Source organism: Bombina bombina, chromosome 1 (assembly GCF_027579735.1).
Source record: "Bombina bombina isolate aBomBom1 chromosome 1, aBomBom1.pri, whole genome shotgun sequence".
NCBI lineage: Eukaryota > Metazoa > Chordata > Amphibia > Anura > Bombinatoridae > Bombina > Bombina bombina.
The window spans coordinates 308,981,812-309,003,082 of NC_069499.1; the positions used below are offsets into that span (position 1 = coordinate 308,981,812).

General features: G+C 37.9%; 1 protein-coding gene across 2 annotated transcripts in view; it reads right to left on the reverse strand.

The window, feature by feature from the left end:
- Positions 1-21,271, reverse strand: part of RALB (RAS like proto-oncogene B) — a 354,005-nt gene that overhangs the window by 279,801 nt on the left and 52,933 nt on the right. The window contains exon 2 of one of the 2 annotated variants that reach the window (XM_053698085.1): positions 12,041-12,207. In XM_053698085.1, coding sequence (XP_053554060.1) covers positions 12,041-12,154 — 114 coding nt within the window. In that variant the 5' untranslated portion in view covers positions 12,155-12,207. The remainder of the gene's footprint in view (positions 1-12,040; positions 12,208-21,271) is intronic. The other variant, XM_053698086.1, reaches the window with a different exon arrangement.

Genomic DNA, 21,271 nt, shown 5'->3' on the forward strand with positions numbered 1-21,271 from the left:
TTGAGGACTCGTAATCCTCTGGGTATATGCTTGATCTCTGCATATTTTTCCAAAGTGGCTAGATCCTACCAATGCCTATGTTCTTTATCTCTTCTTCGAGTAGATAGAAGAGATCTCTCATGGGCCTAATATCATTTGAATCTGAGAGAGTATAAGATGTAGGAATATTTCCTGACAGACTGAAACCAGATCTTTTGAAACTTCTTTCGTCTTTGGTTTTCATATTGTGTATTGTGATATACAAACTAATAATACTGTGACAGGTAATTAAAAAGAAAGGCGTGTGTACAGGTTTCGGCAACCCCTAGCATCTAAAATACTACACCAAAGGATATCAACAAGTGGGTATCCTAAAGGGGGCGCACATGAATTTTAAATAAATGTGTGCAAATTTCCACATATGTATATGTAAAAAAAAACAAGTGGATAAATAGAATTGTGCAGTGTCAGATTGCTATTCAAAGCAAATAACCAAATACTAAAATGGTGATACCCTGTGTGAAGGTCACATATACAAAAAAAACTTAAAATGAGTGAATAAAAAAATCAATAATAACGATAAAATCAAATCAAACAAAAAGAAAATCAAACATAAAATTAAAACATGTGCAAAAATAATAATAAAAATGCAAACCAATTGAATACAAAACCATGCTAATGGTGTATAGTAAAATGTCCACCAGTCTCTCAAATGTTAAGACTCCGGGGTGAACGGTAGAGGAAACTGTGTTGCTCAAACACAGATCCTGATCCGACTATTTTGTGGGCGCCTCATAGTGTATCTCAAAAAACAGTGTGCGTGAAGAAATAAGTGAAAATACAGTCACAAAATTGATGGCGTACTGTGACCGATGCAATACGGCAGGCCAGTACTTAACAGTGGCTGGCTCACTGGCGGCAAGCTGTTGATGGGCTGGAGAAAACAAACTGATATCTGTTTGTTCCAAACATCCACTCTTCTTGCTGGAACACTTACTCCACCTCTGACAGCGGACTGGGATTGCAGAGAGTATCGAAAGCTGAATGCTAATCTCGCACAATCTGTTGGATGGAGCAGATAACGAACAACTTCCAAAGTGATGTAAAAAGAATCTTTTATTGTTAAAACTGCAACGCATTTCTCGACCACACAGGTCGTTACTTCAGGCAGGTAAAAATGGAATACAATAGCAGGCAAATGCCGATTTTAAATACATATTAGAACCGGAAGTGGTTTCAAAAGGGCCAATCATATACATTGTATCAGAATGTCCATTGTATCAATGATCTAATGTAACAATTGCGAGTGTACATTTTTAAATCTCATGACCATAATGGAAATATAATCAATTATATAATCAGAAAAATGGAAATAAAATAAATGTAGAAACGTAAATTCTTTTTATGGGTTTTTTCGAGGAAAAATATATATACCAGGGCCAACTTGGGGCGAGTCTGGTCTTCTATGGCCAGTACATAGATTTAATTTTTATTTGGAATGGAGACACATCAGCTGAGTCTTTCATTTCTCATTTAAATCACAATGATCTAGGTATATCTTTTACTGCAAACATACAATCGCAATCGATTGAATATCTCAATCTCGTTTTAAATTGGGGGATCCATAACATTGAATCTAAAACCTATTTTAAAGAAGTAGATAGGTACAGCTATTTAGAATTTTCAAGTAACCATCATAAGGGATGGATTCTTAACATTCCTTTTAGCCAATTTAGAAGAATTAGGAGAAATTGCACACATTTGGACACTTTTTTGGAACAAAGCAATATTCTTTATCAGATATTTATAGATAAGGGGTATCCCATATATTTACTAGATCAGGCACTAGAGAAAGCAAAAAACCTAGACAGTCGATTCAAACATTCAAAACCAGAACCAAACAAAGATTCAAATGATTTAATGTTTATCACACAATACAATAGTGATCATCACAAAATAAGAAATACAGTGCACAAACACTGGCATATCATACAAAGAGATCCTGTTTTGAAAAACATTGTGAGTGAAAAACCTAAGATGGTATATAGATGAGCACCCACATTAAAGAACAAACTGGCTCCCAGTAAAAAAAAAAAAAGAGTGAAACACACTAATTACCACACCAAAAACACAAATCACAATAAAAGTGGCTTATTTGGCCTCAAGGGGTTTACAAATGTGGAAAGAGTTTTCCATTCTTGCAAATCTATCACGACCGGCAAAAAAAAAACTTCAAATCCACTATAACAGGAGAAACTTTCCCTAATCCCTATATCTGGATTTTTTAATTGTGAATCCAATTTTGAAGTTTATCTTATTGAATATATTTGCGGCCTACAATAACATAATTTATGTAAGAACTTACCTGATAAATTCATTTCTTTCATATTAGCAAGAGTCCATGAGCTAGTGACGTATGGGATATACATTCCTACCAGGAGGGGCAAAGTTTCCCAAACCTCAAAATGCCTATAAATACACCCCTCACCACACCCACAATTCAGTTTAACGAATAGCCAAGAAGTGGGGTGATAAGAAAAAAGTGCAAAAGCATATAAAATAAGGAATTGGAATAATTGTGCTTTATACAAAATCATAACCACCACAAAAAAGGGCGGGCCTCATGGACTCTTGCTAATATGAAAGAAATGAATTTATCAGGCAAGTTCTTACATAAATTATGTTTTCTTTCATGTAATTAGCAAGAGTCCATGAGCTAGTGACGTATGGGATAATGATTACCCAAGATGTGGATCTGTCCACACAAGAGTCACTAGAGAGTGAGGGATAAAATAAAGACAGCCAATTCCTGCTGAAAATAATCCACACCCAAAATAAAGTTTAATGAAAAACATAAGCAGAAGATTCAAACTGAAACCGCTGCCTGAAGTACTTTTCTACCAAAAACTGCTTCAGAAGAAGAAAATATATCAAAATGGTAGAATTTAGTAAAAGTATGCAAAGAGGACCAAGTTGCTGCTTTGCAAATCTGATCAACCGAAGCTTCATTCCTAAACGCCCAGGAAGTAGAAACTGACCTAGTAGAATGAGCTGTAATCCTCTGAGGCGGAGTTTTACCCGACTCAACATAGGCAAGATGAATTAAAGATTTCAACCAAGATGCCAAAGAAATGGCAGAAGCTTTCTGGCCTTTTCTAGAACCGGAAAAGATAACAAATAGACTAGAAGTCTTTCGGAAAGATTTAGTAGCTTCAACATAATATTTCAAAGCTCTAACAACATCCAAAGAATGCAATGATTTCTCCTTAGAATTCTTAGGATTAGGACATAATGAAGGAACCACAATTTCTCTACTAATGTTGTTGGAATTCACAACTTTAGGTAAAAATTCAAAAGAAGTTCGCAACACCGCCTTATCCTGATGAAAAATCAGAAAAGGAGACTCACAAGAAAGAGCAGATAATTCAGAAACTCTTCTGGCAGAAGAGATGGCCAAAAGGAACAAAACTTTCCAAGAAAGTAATTTAATGTCCAATGAATGCATAGGTTCAAATGGAGGAGCTTGAAGAGCCCCCAGAACCAAATTCAAACTCCAAGGAGGAGAAATTGACTTAATGACAGGCTTTATACGAACCAAAGCTTGTACAAAACAATGAATATCAGGAAGAATAGCAATCTTTCTGTGAAAAAGAACAGAAAGAGCAGAGATTTGTCCTTTCAAGGAACTTGCGGACAAACCCTTATCTAAACCATCCTGAAGAAACTGTAATATTCTCGGTATTCTAAAAGAATGCCAAGAAAAATGATGAGAAAGACACCAAGAAATATAAGTCTTCCAGACTCTATAATATATCTCTCTAGATACAGATTTACGAGCCTGTAACATAGTATTAATCACCGAGTCAGAGAAACCTCTTTGACCAAGAATCAAGCGTTCAATCTCCATACCTTTAAATTTAAGGGTTTCAGATCCTGATGGAAAAAAGGACCTTGAGACAGAAGGTCTGGTCTTAACGGAAGAGTCCACGGTTGGCAAGAGACCATCCGGACAAGATCCGCATACCAAAACCTGTGAGGCCATGCCGGAGCTACCAGCAGAACAAACGAGCATTCCTTCAGAATCTTGGAGATTACTCTTGGAAGAAGAACTAGAGGCGGAAAGATATAGGCAGGATGATACTTCCAAGGAAGTGATAATGCATCCACTGCCTCCGCCTGAGGATCCCGGGATCTGGACAGATACCTGGGAAGTTTCTTGTTTAGATGAGACGCCATCAGATCTATTTCTGGAAGTTCCCACATTTGAACAATCTGAAGAAATACCTCTGGGTGAAGAGACCATTCGCCCGGATGCAACGTTTGGCGACTGAGATAATCCGCTTCCCAATTGTCTATACCTGGGATATGAACCGCAGAGATTAGACAGGAGCTGGATTCCGCCCAAACCAAAATTCGAGATACTTCTTTCATAGCCAGAGGACTGTGAGTCCCTCCTTGATGATTGATGTATGCCACAGTTGTGACATTGTCTGTCTGAAAACAAATGAACGATTCTCTCTTCAGAAGAGGCCAAAACTGAAGAGCTCTGAAAATTGCACGGAGTTCCAAAATATTGATCGGTAATCTCACCTCCTGAGATTCCCAAACTCCTTGTGCCGTCAGAGATCCCCACACAGCTCCCCAACCTGTGAGACTTGCATCTGTTGAAATTACAGTCCAGGTCGGAAGCACAAAAGAAGCCCCCTGAATTAAACAATGGTGATCTGTCCACCACGTTAGAGAGTGTCGAACAATCGGTTTTAAAGATATTAATTGAGATATCTTTGTGTAATCCTTGCACCATTGATTCAGCATACAGAGCTGAAGAGGTCGCATGTGAAAACGAGCAAAGGGGATCGCGTCCGATGCAGCAGTCATAAGACCTAGAATTTCCATGCATAAGGCTACCGAAGGGAATGATTGTGACTGAAGGTTTCGACAAGCTGCAATCAATTTTAGACGTCTCTTGTCTGTTAAAGACAGAGTCATGGACACTGAATCTATCTGGAAACCCAGAAAGGTTACCCTTGTCTGAGGAATCAAAGAACTTTTTGGTAAATTGATCCTCCAACCATGATCTTGAAGAAACAACACAAGTCGATTCGTATGAGATTCTGCTAAATGTAAAGACTGAGCAAGTACCAAGATATCGTCCAAATAAGGAAATACCACAATGCCCTGTTCTCTGATTACAGACAGAAGGGCACCGAGAACCTTTGAAAAAATTCTTGGAGCTGTAGCTAGGCCAAACGGTAGAGCCACAAACTGGTAATGCTTGTCCAGAAAAGAGAATCTCAGGAACTGATAATGATCTGGATGAATCGGAATATGCAGATATGCATCCTGTAAATCTATTGTGGACATATAATTCCCTTGCTGAACAAAAGGCAAGATAGTCCTTACAGTTACCATCTCTAACGTTGGTATCCTTACATAACGATTCAATATTTTTAGATCCAGAACTGGTCTGAAGGAATTCTCCTTCTTTGGTACAATGAAGAGATTTGAATAAAACCCCATCCCCTGTTCCGGAACTGGAACTGGCATAATTACTCCAGCCAACTCTAGATCTGAAACACAATTCAGAAATGCTTGAGCTTTCACTGGATTTACTGGGACACGGGAAAGAAAAAATCTCTTTGCAGGAGGTCTCATCTTGAAACCAATTCTGTACCCTTCTGAAACAATGTTCTGAATCCAAAGATTGTGAACAGAATTGATCCAAATTTCTTTGAAAAAACGTAACCTGCCCCCTACCAGCTGAGCTGGAATGAGGGCCGCACCTTCATGTGGACTTAGAAGCAGGCTTTGCCTTTCTAGCAGGCTTGGATTTATTCCAGACTGGAGATGGTTTCCAAACTGAAACTGCTCCTGAGGATGAAGGATCAGGCTTTTGTTCTTTGTTGAAACGAAAGGAACGAAAACGATTATTAGCCCTGTTTTTACCTTTAGATTTTTTATCCTGTGGTAAAAAAGTTCCTTTCCCACCAGTAACAGTTGAGATAATAGAATCCAACTGAGAACCAAATAATTTGTTACCCTGGAAAGAAATAGAAAGTAGAGTTGATTTAGAAGCCATATCAGCATTCCAAGTCTTAAGCCATAAAGCTCTTCTAGCTAAAATAGCTAGAGACATAAACCTGACATCAACTCTGATAATATCAAAAATGGCATCACAGATAAAATTATTAGCATGTTGAAGAAGAATAATAATATCATGAGAATCATGATTTGTTACTTGTTGCGCTAAAGTTTCCAACCAAAAAGTTGAAGCTGCAGCAACATCAGCCAATGATATAGCAGGTCTAAGAAGATTACCTGAACACAGATAAGCTTTTCTTAGAAAGGATTCAATTTTCCTATCTAAAGGATCTTTAAACGAAGTACCATCTGACGTAGGAATGGTAGTACGTTTAGCAAGGGTAAAAATAGCCCCATCAACTTTAGGGATTTTGTCCCAAAATTCTAACCTGTCAGACGGTACAGGATATAATTGCTTAAAACGTTTAGAAGGAGTAAATGAATTACCCAATTTATCCCATTTTTTGGAAATTACTGCAGAAATAGCATTAGGAACAGGAAAAACTTCTGGAATAACCACAGGAGATTTAAATACCTTATCTAAACGTTTAGAATTAGTATCAAGAGGACCAGAATCCTCTATTTCTAAAGCAATTAATACTTCTTTAAGTAAAGAACGAATAAATTCCATTTTAAATAAATATGAAGATTTATCAGCATCAATCTCTGAGACAGAATCCTCTGAACCAGAAGAGTCATCAGAATCAGAATGATGATGTTCATTTAAAAATTCATCTGTAGTGAGAGAAGTTTTAAAAGATTTTTTACGTTTACTAGAAGGAGAAATAACAGACATAGCCTTCTTGATGGATTCAGAAACAAAATCTCTTATGTTATCAGGAACATTCTGCACCTTAGATGTTGAAGGAACTGCAACAGACAATGGTACTTTACTAAAGGAAATATTATCTGCATTAACAAGTTTGTCATGACAATTAATACAAACAGCCGGAGGAATAGCTACCAAAAGTTTACAGCAGATACACTTAGCTTTGGTAGATCCAGCACTAGACAGCGATTTTCCTGTAGTATCTTCTGACTCAGATGCAACGTGAGACATCTTGCAATATGTAAGAGAAAAAACAACATATAAAGCAAAATTGATCAAATTCCTTAAATGACAGTTTCAGGAATGGGAAAAAATGCCAAAGAACAAGCTTCTAGCAACCAGAAGCAATGAAAAATGAGACTTAAATAATGTGGAGACAAAAGCGACGCCCATATTTTTTAGCGCCAAATAAGACGCCCACATTATTTGGCGCCTAAATGCTTTTGGCGCCAAAAATGACGCCACATCCGGAACGCCGACATTTTTGGCGCAAAATAACGTCAAAAAATGACGCAACTTCCGGCGACACGTATGACGCCGGAAACGGAAAGAATTTTTTTGCGCCAAAAAAGTCCGCGCCAAGAATAATGCAATAAAAAGAAGCATTTTCAGCCCCCGTGAGCCTAACAGCCCACAGGGAAAAAAGAGTCAAATTTTTGAAGGTAAGAAAAAATGAATAATTCAAATGCATAATCCCAAATATGAAACTGACTGTCTGAAAAATAAGGAAAGTTGAACATTCTGAGTCAAGGCAAATAAATGTTTGAATACATATATTTAGAACTTTATAAACAAAGTGCCCAACCATAGCTTAGAGTGTCACAGAAAATAAGATGTACTTACCCCAGGACACTCATCTACATGTTTGTAGAAAGCCAAACCAGTACTGAAACGAGAATCAGCAGAGGTAATGGTATATATAAGAGTATATCGTCGATCTGAAAAGGGAGGTAAGAGATGAATCTCTACGACCGATAACAGAGAACCTATGAAATAGACCCCGTAGAAGGAGATCACTGCATTCAAATAGGCAATACTCTCCTCACATCCCTCTGACATTCACTGCACGCTGAGAGGAAAACCGGGCTCCAACTTGCTGCGGAGCGCATATCAACGTAGAATCTAGCACAAACTTACTTCACCACCTCCATCGGAGGCAAAGTTTGTAAAACTGAATTGTGGGTGTGGTGAGGGGTGTATTTATAGGCATTTTGAGGTTTGGGAAACTTTGCCCCTCCTGGTAGGAATGTATATCCCATACGTCACTAGCTCATGGACTCTTGCTAATTACATGAAAGAAATATAGGTTGCACCTCAAGGAAAATGAGGATTAGATGGGGTGAGCATTTTCACAATTGTAAGAATTGCCAAAAGAAAAAAATTAAACATAGTATTCCCAACCATTGTTTAATTAGCCACTCTGGAAACGAACATATTTACAAAATTGTACCCATAGATCACATTCCCAAATCTTTGGATTATAATAGACTCACTAGACTCAGACAATGAGAGACTTTTTGGATTTTCAAATTAAAAACCCTAACACCATTGGGTCTTAATGTAAATATAGATTTGGCTGTATTCAACTAACTTGCCAAGATAAACTTGAATTAGGAACAACACCATAAGGTTCCAAAACCATTGTTGCACTTCATTCATCATACAGACACTATACTATCACACATAATTCCATTGACACATTCACACTGTGTCCCTTTATTGTGGTACACTAGTTGTACACACATTTGTATTTTCATATATACATGTATATTCTCGGTTTTAGACTTAATATATACCATTTACATTATCATCAATTATCACAGTTTGCACCAGCTACAGCCAATTACACAAACACATTCCTTATCTTCACACTTCATATGCACACAAAGGTGTTATACCACTGTGTTATGTGTCATTAGACATTCACATCTATATTTGTTTTTATCCTCTATTTCCACTCTACATTCTTTATCTCATACACAATACACCATCACATCTCTCATAATACTACACATCAAGATTTTGACTCTTTAGATAGGATATACTCCTTTGGGCAATATCAGTTACTAACCAACATAATCAATTCTCATCCCTTAGATTTGACAGGGAAAACGTGATCATGAACTATTTAATTTCATTAAATTTCGCTTTCTCGATTCTCTCTGCAATCCCAGTCCGCTGTTAGAGGTGGAGTAAGTGTTCCAGCCAGACTAGTGGATGTTTGGAACAAACAGATATCCGTTTGTTTTCTCCAGCCCAGCAACAGCTGCCGTATTGCATCGGTCACAGTATGATGCATCAATTTTGAGAGTGTATTTTCACTTATTCCTTCACACACACTGTTTTTTGAGATACACTATGAGGCGCCCCTTTCTCTCTTTTCATTCTGCAACAGGTTACCTTTTGCATCGGTATCCAAGTGGAGCTGCCTCATCTGCCACAAAATAGTCGGATAGTCGGTAGAGTTACCTCTACCATTCAGTGTGAGTGGTACACCAGAATAAGAGTGTATACTAATAAAACAGAATTAGCCTAAGTACAACTGTAGCAAGTGCATCAAGCAAAAAACTAATAAACAATAATACAAACAATAGTGTTCAAAATTAGTGTTACAAAAATAGTGTTCCAAAAATTAGAAAAATGCACTGCAGTGCAAAAAAAGGGGGGTAGCAAAATAATTGTATAGATACAATCAAATAGTGAGTGAGTGCAAATGGATATAAAAATGCTAGCTACTTAATCCAGTGAGGTTGAGATATAATTAAATAAAATACACAATATGCAATAACATAAAAAAGTTATTCTTAAAAGTTATAAGTCTTGAGAAAGGCCCTTTTTTGAGGGCAGAAACGCGTTGACATATTGGTAAGCATTACTTTAATCTTTACTTCATTCTCATATTGGATACACTATGTTGTGAATTTCTTTTTTTACAGGGACACTTTTTAGGATACCATAGGAGCAGCTGACAGGTGCTAGGATCCAATCAGCTACTTCAGCAACCACACTCAGGAATTTGGATCTGTTAAAGTAACTAACATTGGAAGGAATCAATTTCCTCACTTTCACCTTGCTTTTCATCACCCATTTTTTCCATTTTTTAGTTTTGATTGACTTATTTTTGTTCTTCACTAACATTTGTTGATCAACTTTTTGAACACTTTTTTGGATTATATTTTATATTTTATGTTATTGCATATTGTGTATTTTATTTTTTATGTTATTGCATATTGTGAACCTCACTGGATTAAGTAGCTAGCATTTTTATATCCATTTGCACTCACTCACTATTTGATTGTATCTATACAATTATTTTGCTACCCCCCTTTTTTTGCACTGCAGTGCATTTTTCTAATTTTTGTAACACTATTTTTGTAACACTAATTTTGAACACTATTGTTTGTATTATTGTTTATTAGTTTTTTGCTTGATGCACTTGCTACAGTTGTACTTAGGCTAATTCTGTTTTATTAGTATACACTCTTATTCTGGTGTACCACTCACACTGATCACCTGTTATTACCTCTGTTTTTATTGTAATTATCAGCTTTGGCCCTTTGAGCCGCTTCTGTAAGATATTCCTGTATTTGTAAATTTATTTATATGTGCTTTTTACATTTTTTATATATAGTCTTTTATTACTGATGCTTTTTAACATGGTTCATTAAATAATCTTCTTTTATCTCTATGTGAGTATATTTATCCCTTGGCCTCTTGTTGGCGCTGTATTCACTTCTTACTACTTGTGCATATTTTTTGGAGGTTGGTTAGGATCTCTGTTTGGATACAGCTTGGGGATTACCTTAGCGCTTGTACACACACCCTTTTTCACTACCTCTACCATTCACCTCAGAGTCTTAACATTTGAGAGACTGGTGGACATTTTATTATACACCATTAGCGTGGTTTTCTATTCCATTTGTTTGCATTTTTTTTTACATGTTTTAATTTTATGTTTGATTTTCTTTTTGTTTGATTTTATCTTTATTTTTTATTCACTCATTTTAAGTTTCTTGTATATGTGACCTTCACACAGGTTATCACCATTTTAGTATTTGATTATTTGCTTTGAATAGCAATCTGACACTGCACAATTCTATTTATCCACTTGGTTTTTTACATCTACATATGTGGACATTTGCACACATATTTAATATTCAGGTGTGCCCCCTTTAGGATTTCCTCTGTGAAAAGCACACTGGTCTAAAAGTGGCTGCTCCTGGGTTGTAAATCACCATAGAACTAGCTGATGAGCTGTTTGTTCCTGGTAGAGCGCTTCTCTCCGTGTGTGTGTGTGTGTGTGTGTGTGTGTGTGTGTGTGTGTGTGTGTGTGTGTGTGTATATAAAATTTATGGCAACCAGTGTTCCCTCTGAGGCCAATTTTGTTAGCATCACAGCAGTGAAAGAGTTAATAAGGGAACTACACCTTGCAGTCTGCATTGTAAAGGGTTTGCTAATTGCTCCAATTAACTGTTTCACTGCTGGGCAGCTCACAAAACTGGCGTTCGAGGGAACAGTGATGGCAACACAAATAATATTTCCTAAAAATGTCCCGTGGCGCAGGGTCGAATTTAGGTAAGGTTGCAGAGTATCCTCTATCCACTGTCCTTCACTTTGGATAGCGATTTTCAATTGTGACCCCTTTGTTTATCCACCACCAGAATTCTCCAAAACACACATTTTTAGTTCCGCTTTTACTTGGGGTTGCACACTTTCATAGTTTTGTCTTTTCCCCATTGGCCACAAAAAGTAGTGCAGAGGGCCCCACGTGGCCCATGGGACACCAGCTGGCCATCCATGCCGTAAAGTATATAGTAATTGAATGCAGTAAAATGTGTAAACCCTACTGTGTTATTTGTTCTTTAAAGCATACAAAACAGTTAATAGTTTAATAGCTTACTATGTCCTTCAGTATGTCCAGAATGTCAATTCCCAGCAAAGTCTGAGTTACAGAACTCATAACTTTCATATCATATCCAAGAAAACATTTGTTCACCCTAAGGTATTTATGCACCGTTGTTTTAATATGACTCATAGCTTTTGGCTATGAAAGTGATTACGTAACATATCGTACAACTGGTTATTGAAAGGTAAATGGATAGTGCAACACTATATTTATAAAGCAATAACAAAAAGTATAAGGCCACTTACCTCATCATACATAAACTGCAGAGTGAGTGCCGACTTGCCAACACCTCCACTGCCCACCATAATGACTTTATGAAGAACTAGAGAAGTTTGATTCTTTGCCTTATTTGCAGCCATGGCTATATCGACTTACAGCTTGTAGACATACAGTAACAAGTGAGCCACACCTACTGAAAAACACACAGATCAGGGTGAGTATCTCTCACATCAGTGCCAAATAACTTTTACAGTATCAGAATGTGTGCGAGTATGCAATGGAAATGCTAGGTATACAGCAAGTTGTTTTTGTTACCATTATATCTAATACAGTCCCATATAAGTAGTTCACTGAAACAGAGAGGTTCATTTTGCTTTATAAATATACAATTCCTTCTTTAGCTAAAGCTAATCACAAATTTGAAAGTGACCAGACATCCAGTATATGAAAAACTTTAAAGGGACAGTCTACTTGATATCTTTTTTTGTTTTAAAAATAAGTTTCCAATTTACTATTTTTTCTATTATCAAATGTGCTTTGTTTACTTGTTACTCTTTGTTGAAGAGATATCTAGATAGGTAGTATGCACACGTCTAGAGCACTATATGGCAGGAAAAAGTGATGCTATTTAGTGCTCTCGCTACTGTTCAACAATCTTGCAAAACTTCTGCCATATAGTGCTGCAGACACATGCACACCCCTGAGCTTATCTTCCTGCTTTTTAACAAAGGACACCAACAAAACTTGACAATAGAAGTAAAATTGAGAGTTGTATAAAAGTGCATCTGAACCATGAAACAATATGTTTGGGCTTTATGTCCTTTAAGTTTAGTAACTTTGGGTGGTGGCAGCAAATGTTCATGTTTGGGGAAGTGTAAGCAGGAGTCTGGGGATCTTGTGGGTTGGCTCTTATGCCCTGGTAAGGATTTGGGATAAGGCAGCTGGAGACCCTGTGAAGTTAACCCCTTCAAGCCCACACTTACCGTTGTCACAGCTTGGCAAGTGGGTAGCAGAAGTGGATATTTTTGGGGTGGTGTAGACCGGATTTAGGGATTAATGTGGGTGGCTTGCAGGCCTTGGTAAGGAATTGGGATACTGTAGCTGGAGACCATGTTCTGTTAACCATTTCCTGCCTGCACTCTCCCCACAGTAATAGCTGGACTATGTGTGGCAAATTGAAGGAAGAGGCTGGCATTTAGCCCTACCTGTGGTAAAGCAGAATGTTGCAGGCAGGTTAAGTTAACCCTGTGTGCTGCAGACTGGTAACAGTGGTAGGGATACTTGACCCCTTCTGTGACAGACTGGTGACTATGGACTGGGGTTGATTAACCCTTCCGTCACAGACTGTTGGACAGCAATGGTAGAGTGGTACACCCCTGTGCATCACATACTGGTGGCAACAGTGGGGCAGTGGTACACCCCTGTGCATCACATACTGGTGGCAACAGTGGGGCAGTGGTACACCCCTGTCCATCACATACTGGTGGCAACAGTGGGGCAGTGGTACACCCCTGTCCATCACATACTGGTGGCAACAGTGGGGCAGTGGTACACCCCTGTCCATCACATACTGGTGGCAACAGTGGGGCAGTGGTACACCCCTGTGCATCACATACTGGTGGCAACAGTGGGGCAGTGGTACACCCCTGTGCATCACATACTGGTGGCAACAGTGGGGCAGTGGTACACCCCTGTGCATCACATACTGGTGGCAACAGTGGGGCAGTGGTACACCCCTGTGCATCACATACTGGTGGCAACAGTGGGGCAGTGGTACACCCCTGTGCATCACATACTGGTGGCAACAGTGGGGCAGTGGTACACCCCTGTGCATCACATACTGGTGGCAACAGTGGGGCAGTGGTACACCCCTGTGCATCACATACTGGTGGCAACAGTGGGGCAGTGGTACACCCCTGTGCATCACATACTGGTGGCAACAGTGGGGCAGTGGTACACCCCTGTGCATCACATACTGGTGGCAACAGTGGGGCAGTGGTACACCCCTGTGCATCACATACTGGTGGCAACAGTGGGGCAGTGGTACACCCCTGTGCATCACATACTGGTGGCAACAGTGGGGCAGTGGTACACCCCTGTCCATCACATACTGGTGGCAACAGTGGGGCAGTGGTACACCCCTGTCCATCACATACTGGTGGCAACAGTGGGGCAGTGGTACACCCCTGTGCATCACATACTGGTGGCAACAGTGGGGCAGTGGTACACCCCTGTGCATCACATACTGGTGGCAACAGTGGGGCAGTGGTACACCCCTGTGCATCACATACTGGTGGCAACAGTGGGGCAGTGGTACACCCCTGTCCATCACATACTGGTGGCAACAATGGGGCAGTGGTACACCCCTGTGCATCACATACTGGTGGCAACAGTGGGGCAGTGGTACACCCCTGTGCATCACATACTGGTGGCAACAGTGGGGCAGTGGTACATCCCTATCCTCACAGATTTAAAAAGAGATTATCAAGAATATTTTCACACAAAAAAGTACCTAAGATAAAACCAGGCCATATAAGTAACCAAACTAGGTGTGTTCTACCATCATGAGGAAATAAACATCAGCAAGTTAGCAAAGATACTAAAACTACAATACAGTCTCAGGCCATAAAACTATATGACAGAAAAAAAGAAAAAAATGCTAAACAATATACAGTCAGACATTAAATTGTACTTCTCTTACAAAAAAAAAGTGAAAGAAAACAAAATGGTAATGTCTGCATGTGAATCTAGAATTAAATGACCTTTTCACTTATTTTTATGTGTGTTGCGAGTCCCCTTGTAGCATCTGGGATCTGGCCCAATGGATGCATTGTCCACTGAAAAAATCTGAACCTACATGCAAAGATACTCAAAAACATCTGAAGCATCTAAAAAAAAAAAAAAAACATCCCAATAAGTTGGAGCGCATTTTAAATGCACAATTTCTCACTGTGTTGCTGCTCTAGATAAGGAAATAGTCAGTGAGCCACACAGAATACAAATCACCGGCAATATCCTAATCTAGAAGAGCACGTCAGGTGCTCAACTCTGCGTTTATTCCCTTAGCAAAGGTTAAACACAGTGTCATCTTGTGCTGTACTATGGTTGGAATAAGGCAGCATTTGTAGAGGACAGAGATTCAACTGTTTTAAACTAAACAGGACACTGTACTCAGGAAAGCAGCTTACACGGGTTCATTTCTTTTCAAGAAACTGCAGGACCACACCTTCAAATGGGCTGGGTTCTCTCTTTCCCACCCTCACTGTGAGGTTATTTTCTGCTGCTGCCTCTTGTTTGAAGAGCTGTTCTATACCTGTTATTGCATTTTTCAATGGCAATTTCAACAGGCAAAAATAGCAATATAAAAAATAAAAAAGTACATGAGCGATTTGTAAACTGTTTAATACACTCCAGCAGGTAAATTCATCACTTGAAACACGTTAAAGGGACAGTATACTGTAAAATTGTTTTTCACTTAATGTGTTTCCAGTGACTTGTTATACCAGCTGCAGAGTATAAAAATGTACGAGAATTTGTTCCTTAAGGTATATTTTTATATATAATTTAGCTGGCTGTTTGTTTTTTTTCCTTTGGGGATAGAGCTTGCTGGGAAGTCAAATTGTATTACTTTCTCACTTTCTGCACAAACAAATGCTTCTTTAAATTATTTCCATCTATAAACCAAAGCCAAATACTTAAAAAAAACAATTGAAAATTAACATGTTATTGCTTATCTCTCCTACCTCCTACTGGGTGTGTAATTTCTTCTGATAGTTATGTTTACACAGCTTTTCTATAGCCTATACTTAAAGGGACATTAAACACAAATTGTAAGCAGCATAGCAATGCACCTTCATATCTGAGAAGAATTTTGCAATGAATAATGCAGCTTTATTTCGTTAGATGAGCATATTATTTTATGTTTTTATTTTTTTATTTTCACCGATTTCCCTGTTCCCTTGAATAAAATAACTAGGGTTGCACTGATATAATTTTTTTTAAGACTGAGTACAAGTACCGATACTTTTTTTCAAATACTCACCGATAATTACTTCTTTTTTAAATTTCATATGACAGTTTACCAAGCACAATACAGACCTAATGATTTAAAGTGAAAGTAAACTTCGAGCCTCAATCTACTCTATATGTTAATACTGAGATCGCTTACTTTTTTTTTTTTTTTAAGATTCATTTTATTTTTTCAACTTTATATATCTATAAACTTTTCTACCGTTGCCGCGCTAACACCGCCCATCATCTAGTTACTCTTTGTGCTGACGTATAGAGCGGTCCCACCCGCTCCATACGTATGTCAAATCCGCGTTCACATTGAACAGGTCAACAACGCGCATGTGTCAATCGCGCTAGCAACATAGTATTGAATGAATAACAATGTATTCATTCAGTACTATGTTATATTCCAGAGTGGCTATTAATTTTTTCAATCTGTGAACCTTTTTCCTAGACTGCAACTATCAAAATGTTTAGTCTTTATTGCCTGGAGGGAAGAATGCGCATGCACGAAGCGGGAGCGCGCAACAAAACCAAGTTTGCACAAAATAAATTGGCGCATGCGCAGAATAAACAATAGACGGATGACGTAGCTTGACGGCCGTCTAACGGCCAGAATTTCAATTGGTTATTGGGAAAACGTGACCAGGAGCAAAAAATAAATAAATATGTATTACAGGGTTGAATTACGATAGTATGAAAAATCTAATAATTGCGGTCATAACTTTGTTGACAGATAACTGCTGCAAAATTGATGAATGAAACTCATTATTTTGGCATAAAAAATGTTAGTGAAGAACGTAAACAAGGTAAGTTTACCTTCACTTTAAGATAGCTTCTTTATAGTTATGAACTGTAACTCAAGACATTTTGAAATAATAAAACAGTTTTATTTAATTGTTGTCACAAAGTTCACAGAACATGTTTATAAATAAAAATGTTACAAAAAATAAATTAATAATGACAACAATAAATAACAGCTGCAGTAGCTGGGGCTGGAAAGCTACAATTTAACAGAGGGGGTGATTACTGGATGCCATTGGGTTGTAGGGTGCCTATATAACATCAAGCTACCATTTGTATTTAATACGAAGTAATATAATTTAATTCTGAAAAAAATATTGGGGAAGGAGTGTCCCAGTAATCCCCTTTGTGAAAAATGCATTTGCATTCTACTGACTCAACAGAAAATAGGGGTGGTCTTCATATTTTTCCAGGGCTGCTTTTTATTCCCAGTCCAGCCCTGGCTATGGATAAGCATAATTGTTCAAGATGAGAACTAGCAGTATAACAGGCAATCTAGCTATTAGAATCATTTTTCAAAAGTAAGTGGCAAGTTCTTTTTAAGGAACAGAAGCATCTCTGCATGTTCAGCTATACGTCTGTTTCTGCTATCAGTAAGGAGGTTTGATGCTAAGCTGAACAGTCTTTCACTTTTCACATTACTGCATGGGGCAGAAAGATATTTTTGGGCCATTTTAGCCAGAGCTGGAAATCTCAGTTTATTAACTGCCCAGTACTTCAGGAGTTTGTCTAAATGAGGCACAGTGATCTGTCCCAGGTAGGCTTCCAGCTGTATAGTAGCGGCTTTTGGAGCACTGCTCTGACGTACAATAATACAAATAACAGCAATTTGTATTGGCAGAACAGAAGTGAACAAGTTTTAGTTAAGTTTCCACTGCAGCTTAAAATGAAATGGGAACATGCAGTTTGAAAAACGCCACAAGATGGTGTATGGGTAGGAAGTGGAGGTATTGGTTTAAGTATCGGTGCATTTGTACGAGTACAAGTACTCATGCAAAAATGTGGTATTGGTGCAACCCTAAAAATAACGCTAACCTATCGCAAACTAATGTGCAGATATAGCATGAACTTTGTTTGCACATGAGCAGTTAAGAGAACGAGGTAGCCCACTCTTCTATTCCTTTAAGATGGTTTAGCACCGAATCAGCTTAATTAGTAAATATATATATATATATATATATATATATATATATATATATATATATATATATATATATATATATATATATATATATATATATATTAAATAAATATATATATATATATATATATATATATATATATTTATTTAAATAAAACAGACATATTCCTTATTTATATTAAGCTACAATATAAAGATTAAAAATTATTGTAAGAACTTACCTGATAAATTAATTTCTTTCATGGGGGCTGTTACGTATGGGATAAACATCCTACCAGGAGGAAGCACAGTTTTTCCAAACATCAAAAGCCTATAAATACCCCTCCCACCTCACACATACCTCAGTTTTACGAATAGCCAAGAGGTGAGGTGTTTAATTAGTAAAAACCAATAATAAAGATCTGCAAAAAAAATGTACTTTAAACAAAATATAAACCCAAATTGGTTGGGCCTCGTGGACTATAGCCACCAAGAAAGAAATTAAATTAATCTGGTAAATTCATACATAAATTATGTTTTCTTTCATATAGGTGGTGAGAGTCCACAAGCTGTTACGTATGGGATATAATACCCAAGATGTGGAAGTCCACGAGTAACAAGAAAGGGAGGGATACAATAAAAACAGCTTTTTTTTTTACTGAGAAATGAAATCCAAAACTAAAAATAATTTCTTTTATGACAATTCAAAATATAGGCACAATTATCAAAATGAGACAAATGCCCGAAGGACCTTTCTACCAAAAGCTGCTTCTGGTGAGGCAAAAACATAAAAATGGTAAAACTTAGTAAAGGTATGCACAGTTGACCAAGTATCGCCACTATGCAAATTTGATCAACTGAAGCCTCATTCTTGAAAGCCCAATATGTGGCAGCTGATCTAGTAGAATGAGCTGTAATTCTCTGATGCGGGGGCTGACCCGCCTTCAAATAAGCTTCGTAAATCAAAAGTTTCAACCAAAACGCTAAATAAATAGAGGCCTTCTAGCCTTTCTTAATGCCAGAGTGGGGAATATATAAGCAGGCTGGTAAGACCAGGGAACTGCTAGAGCATCCAACACCTCTGTCTGAAGATCCATGGACCTCGCAAGGTACCTGGGAAGTTTCTTGTTCAAGCGAGAGGCCAGCAGATCTATTTCTGGTAGGCCCCAAAGTTGTACAATCAGATAGAACACATCTTGGTGGAGAAAACGCTCTCCTGGATGTAGGGACTGACGAGCTGAGGTAATTTGCCTCCCAGTTGTCTATACCTGGGATGTGAATCGTAGAGATGAGGCAGGAGTGGGTTCGTACCCAAGAAAGGATTTGAGATACCTCTATCATTGCTAGGGTACTTCTAGTTCTCCTTGATGATTGACATAGACCACTGTCATGATATTGTCTGTCAGAAAACAGAGATAAGGCTCTTTCTTCAATTGGGGCCAAGACTGAAGGGCCCTGAAAAGAGAATGGGGGTTCCAAGATATTGATTGGTAACCTCGTCTGCCGAGAATTCCAAACTCTTTGTGCTGTCACAGACCCCCAGATAGCTCCCCAACCTGTATGACTTGCATCTGTAGTGATCACAGACCAGGCAGGACAGGAAAGGAAGCCCCGTGAAGAAGAGTGGTGATTTAACTACCAAATCAGAGAAAGGTGTGTATTGGGATCTAAGAATATATATTATATTTTATTATAATCCTTACACCATTGGCGTAGCATACAAAGCTGGAAAGGTCTCGTATGAAAACAAGCAAAAGGTATTGCATCTGATGCTGCAATCATGAGGCCTAGTACTTCCATAAACAGCCACTGAAGGTAATGAAAGAGACTTAAGGTTTAGACAAGATGAAATCAATTTTATTTGTCTCTTTCCTGTTAAGGAAAGAGTCATGGACACAATCTATCTGGAAACCTAAAAGGGTGACACTTGTTTGATGTATCTAGGAACTCTTTGGTAAACTGATCCTCCCACCATGTCTTTGAAGAAACCACAATAGTTGTTTCGTGTGAGATTCTGCTAAATGAAAAGATTGAGCTAGTACCAAGATATCATCCAAATAAGGAGATACCACAATACCCTGCACTCTGATTACAGATAAAAGGGCACCGAGAACCTTTGTAAATATTCTTGGAGCTGTTGCTAGGTCAAACAAGAGACCAACAAACTGGTAATGCTTTTCAAGAAAAGAGAACCTCAGAAAATGGTAATGTTTTGGATTTATTGGGATGTGAAGGTAAGCATCCTGTAAAACTATTGTGGACATAAAATGACCTTGTTGAACAAAAGGCAGGATAGCTCATATAGTTTCCATTTTGAAAGTTAGAATTCTTACAATTTTTTTTGAGTTTTCAGATCCAGAATTGGTCTGAATTTTTTTTTTTTTTAAACAATTTAGAGATTTGAATAAAATCCCATCCCTTGTTCCTGTAAAGGTACTGGCACAATTACTCCCATAGTTTCCAGATCCGAAACAGATTTTAAAATGCTTGGGCTTTCATAGGATGTTTTAGAATATGGGTGAGAAAAAAATCTCCCCATAGGAGGTCATATTCTGAATCCAATTCGATATCCCTGAGAAATAAATGTTCTGAATCCAGGGATGAGCATCGAAATGTTGATAAATAAGTCATTGATATCACTGATATTCTGTTTTTCCCAACTTCATTTATACCATTTCATTACTGTCCATGAAGAAGCACATTTCTCTAAAGCTAAATCTTTTATTTTTATTATAAATCATGATATGCCTATCATGTTTTTCTTTTTTCTTTTGTCCTTACACAAAGTGATATTCCAACGTTGAATCTATTGGAATCACTATTGGAATCACTAGACACGGAAACAGCAGAACAATTAGAAACAAACAGAATCATGAAACATAGTGGGTTCAAACCGAGATCAATATTTTATCCCACTCAGGCCAAGGGGCAATATATCTCATTATTTGAAGACTTAGTACTCAACGATTTAGAGTCAATGTGTAAATCATTCAAATTGGACAACAAAAATCTGACAAACAAAGAAGAAAGAATCCTAAAGAACCTGAGTAAAGATGAAACACTAGTATTTAGAGAGGCTGATAAAGGTGGTTCTATAGTAATACAAAACAAAGGTGATTATATCAGCGAAGCTAACAGGATACTGTCAGATACAGAGACCTATGAAGTACTATCAAAAGACCCCACCAGCCAATTCGCAGATGAATATGCCCAATTATTAAGAAATGCAAAGAAAGAAAACATTTTGGACGATGATGAATATAAATTCTTATCGACAGACATGATAAAAACCGCAGTATTTTACCACTTACCAAAAGTGCAC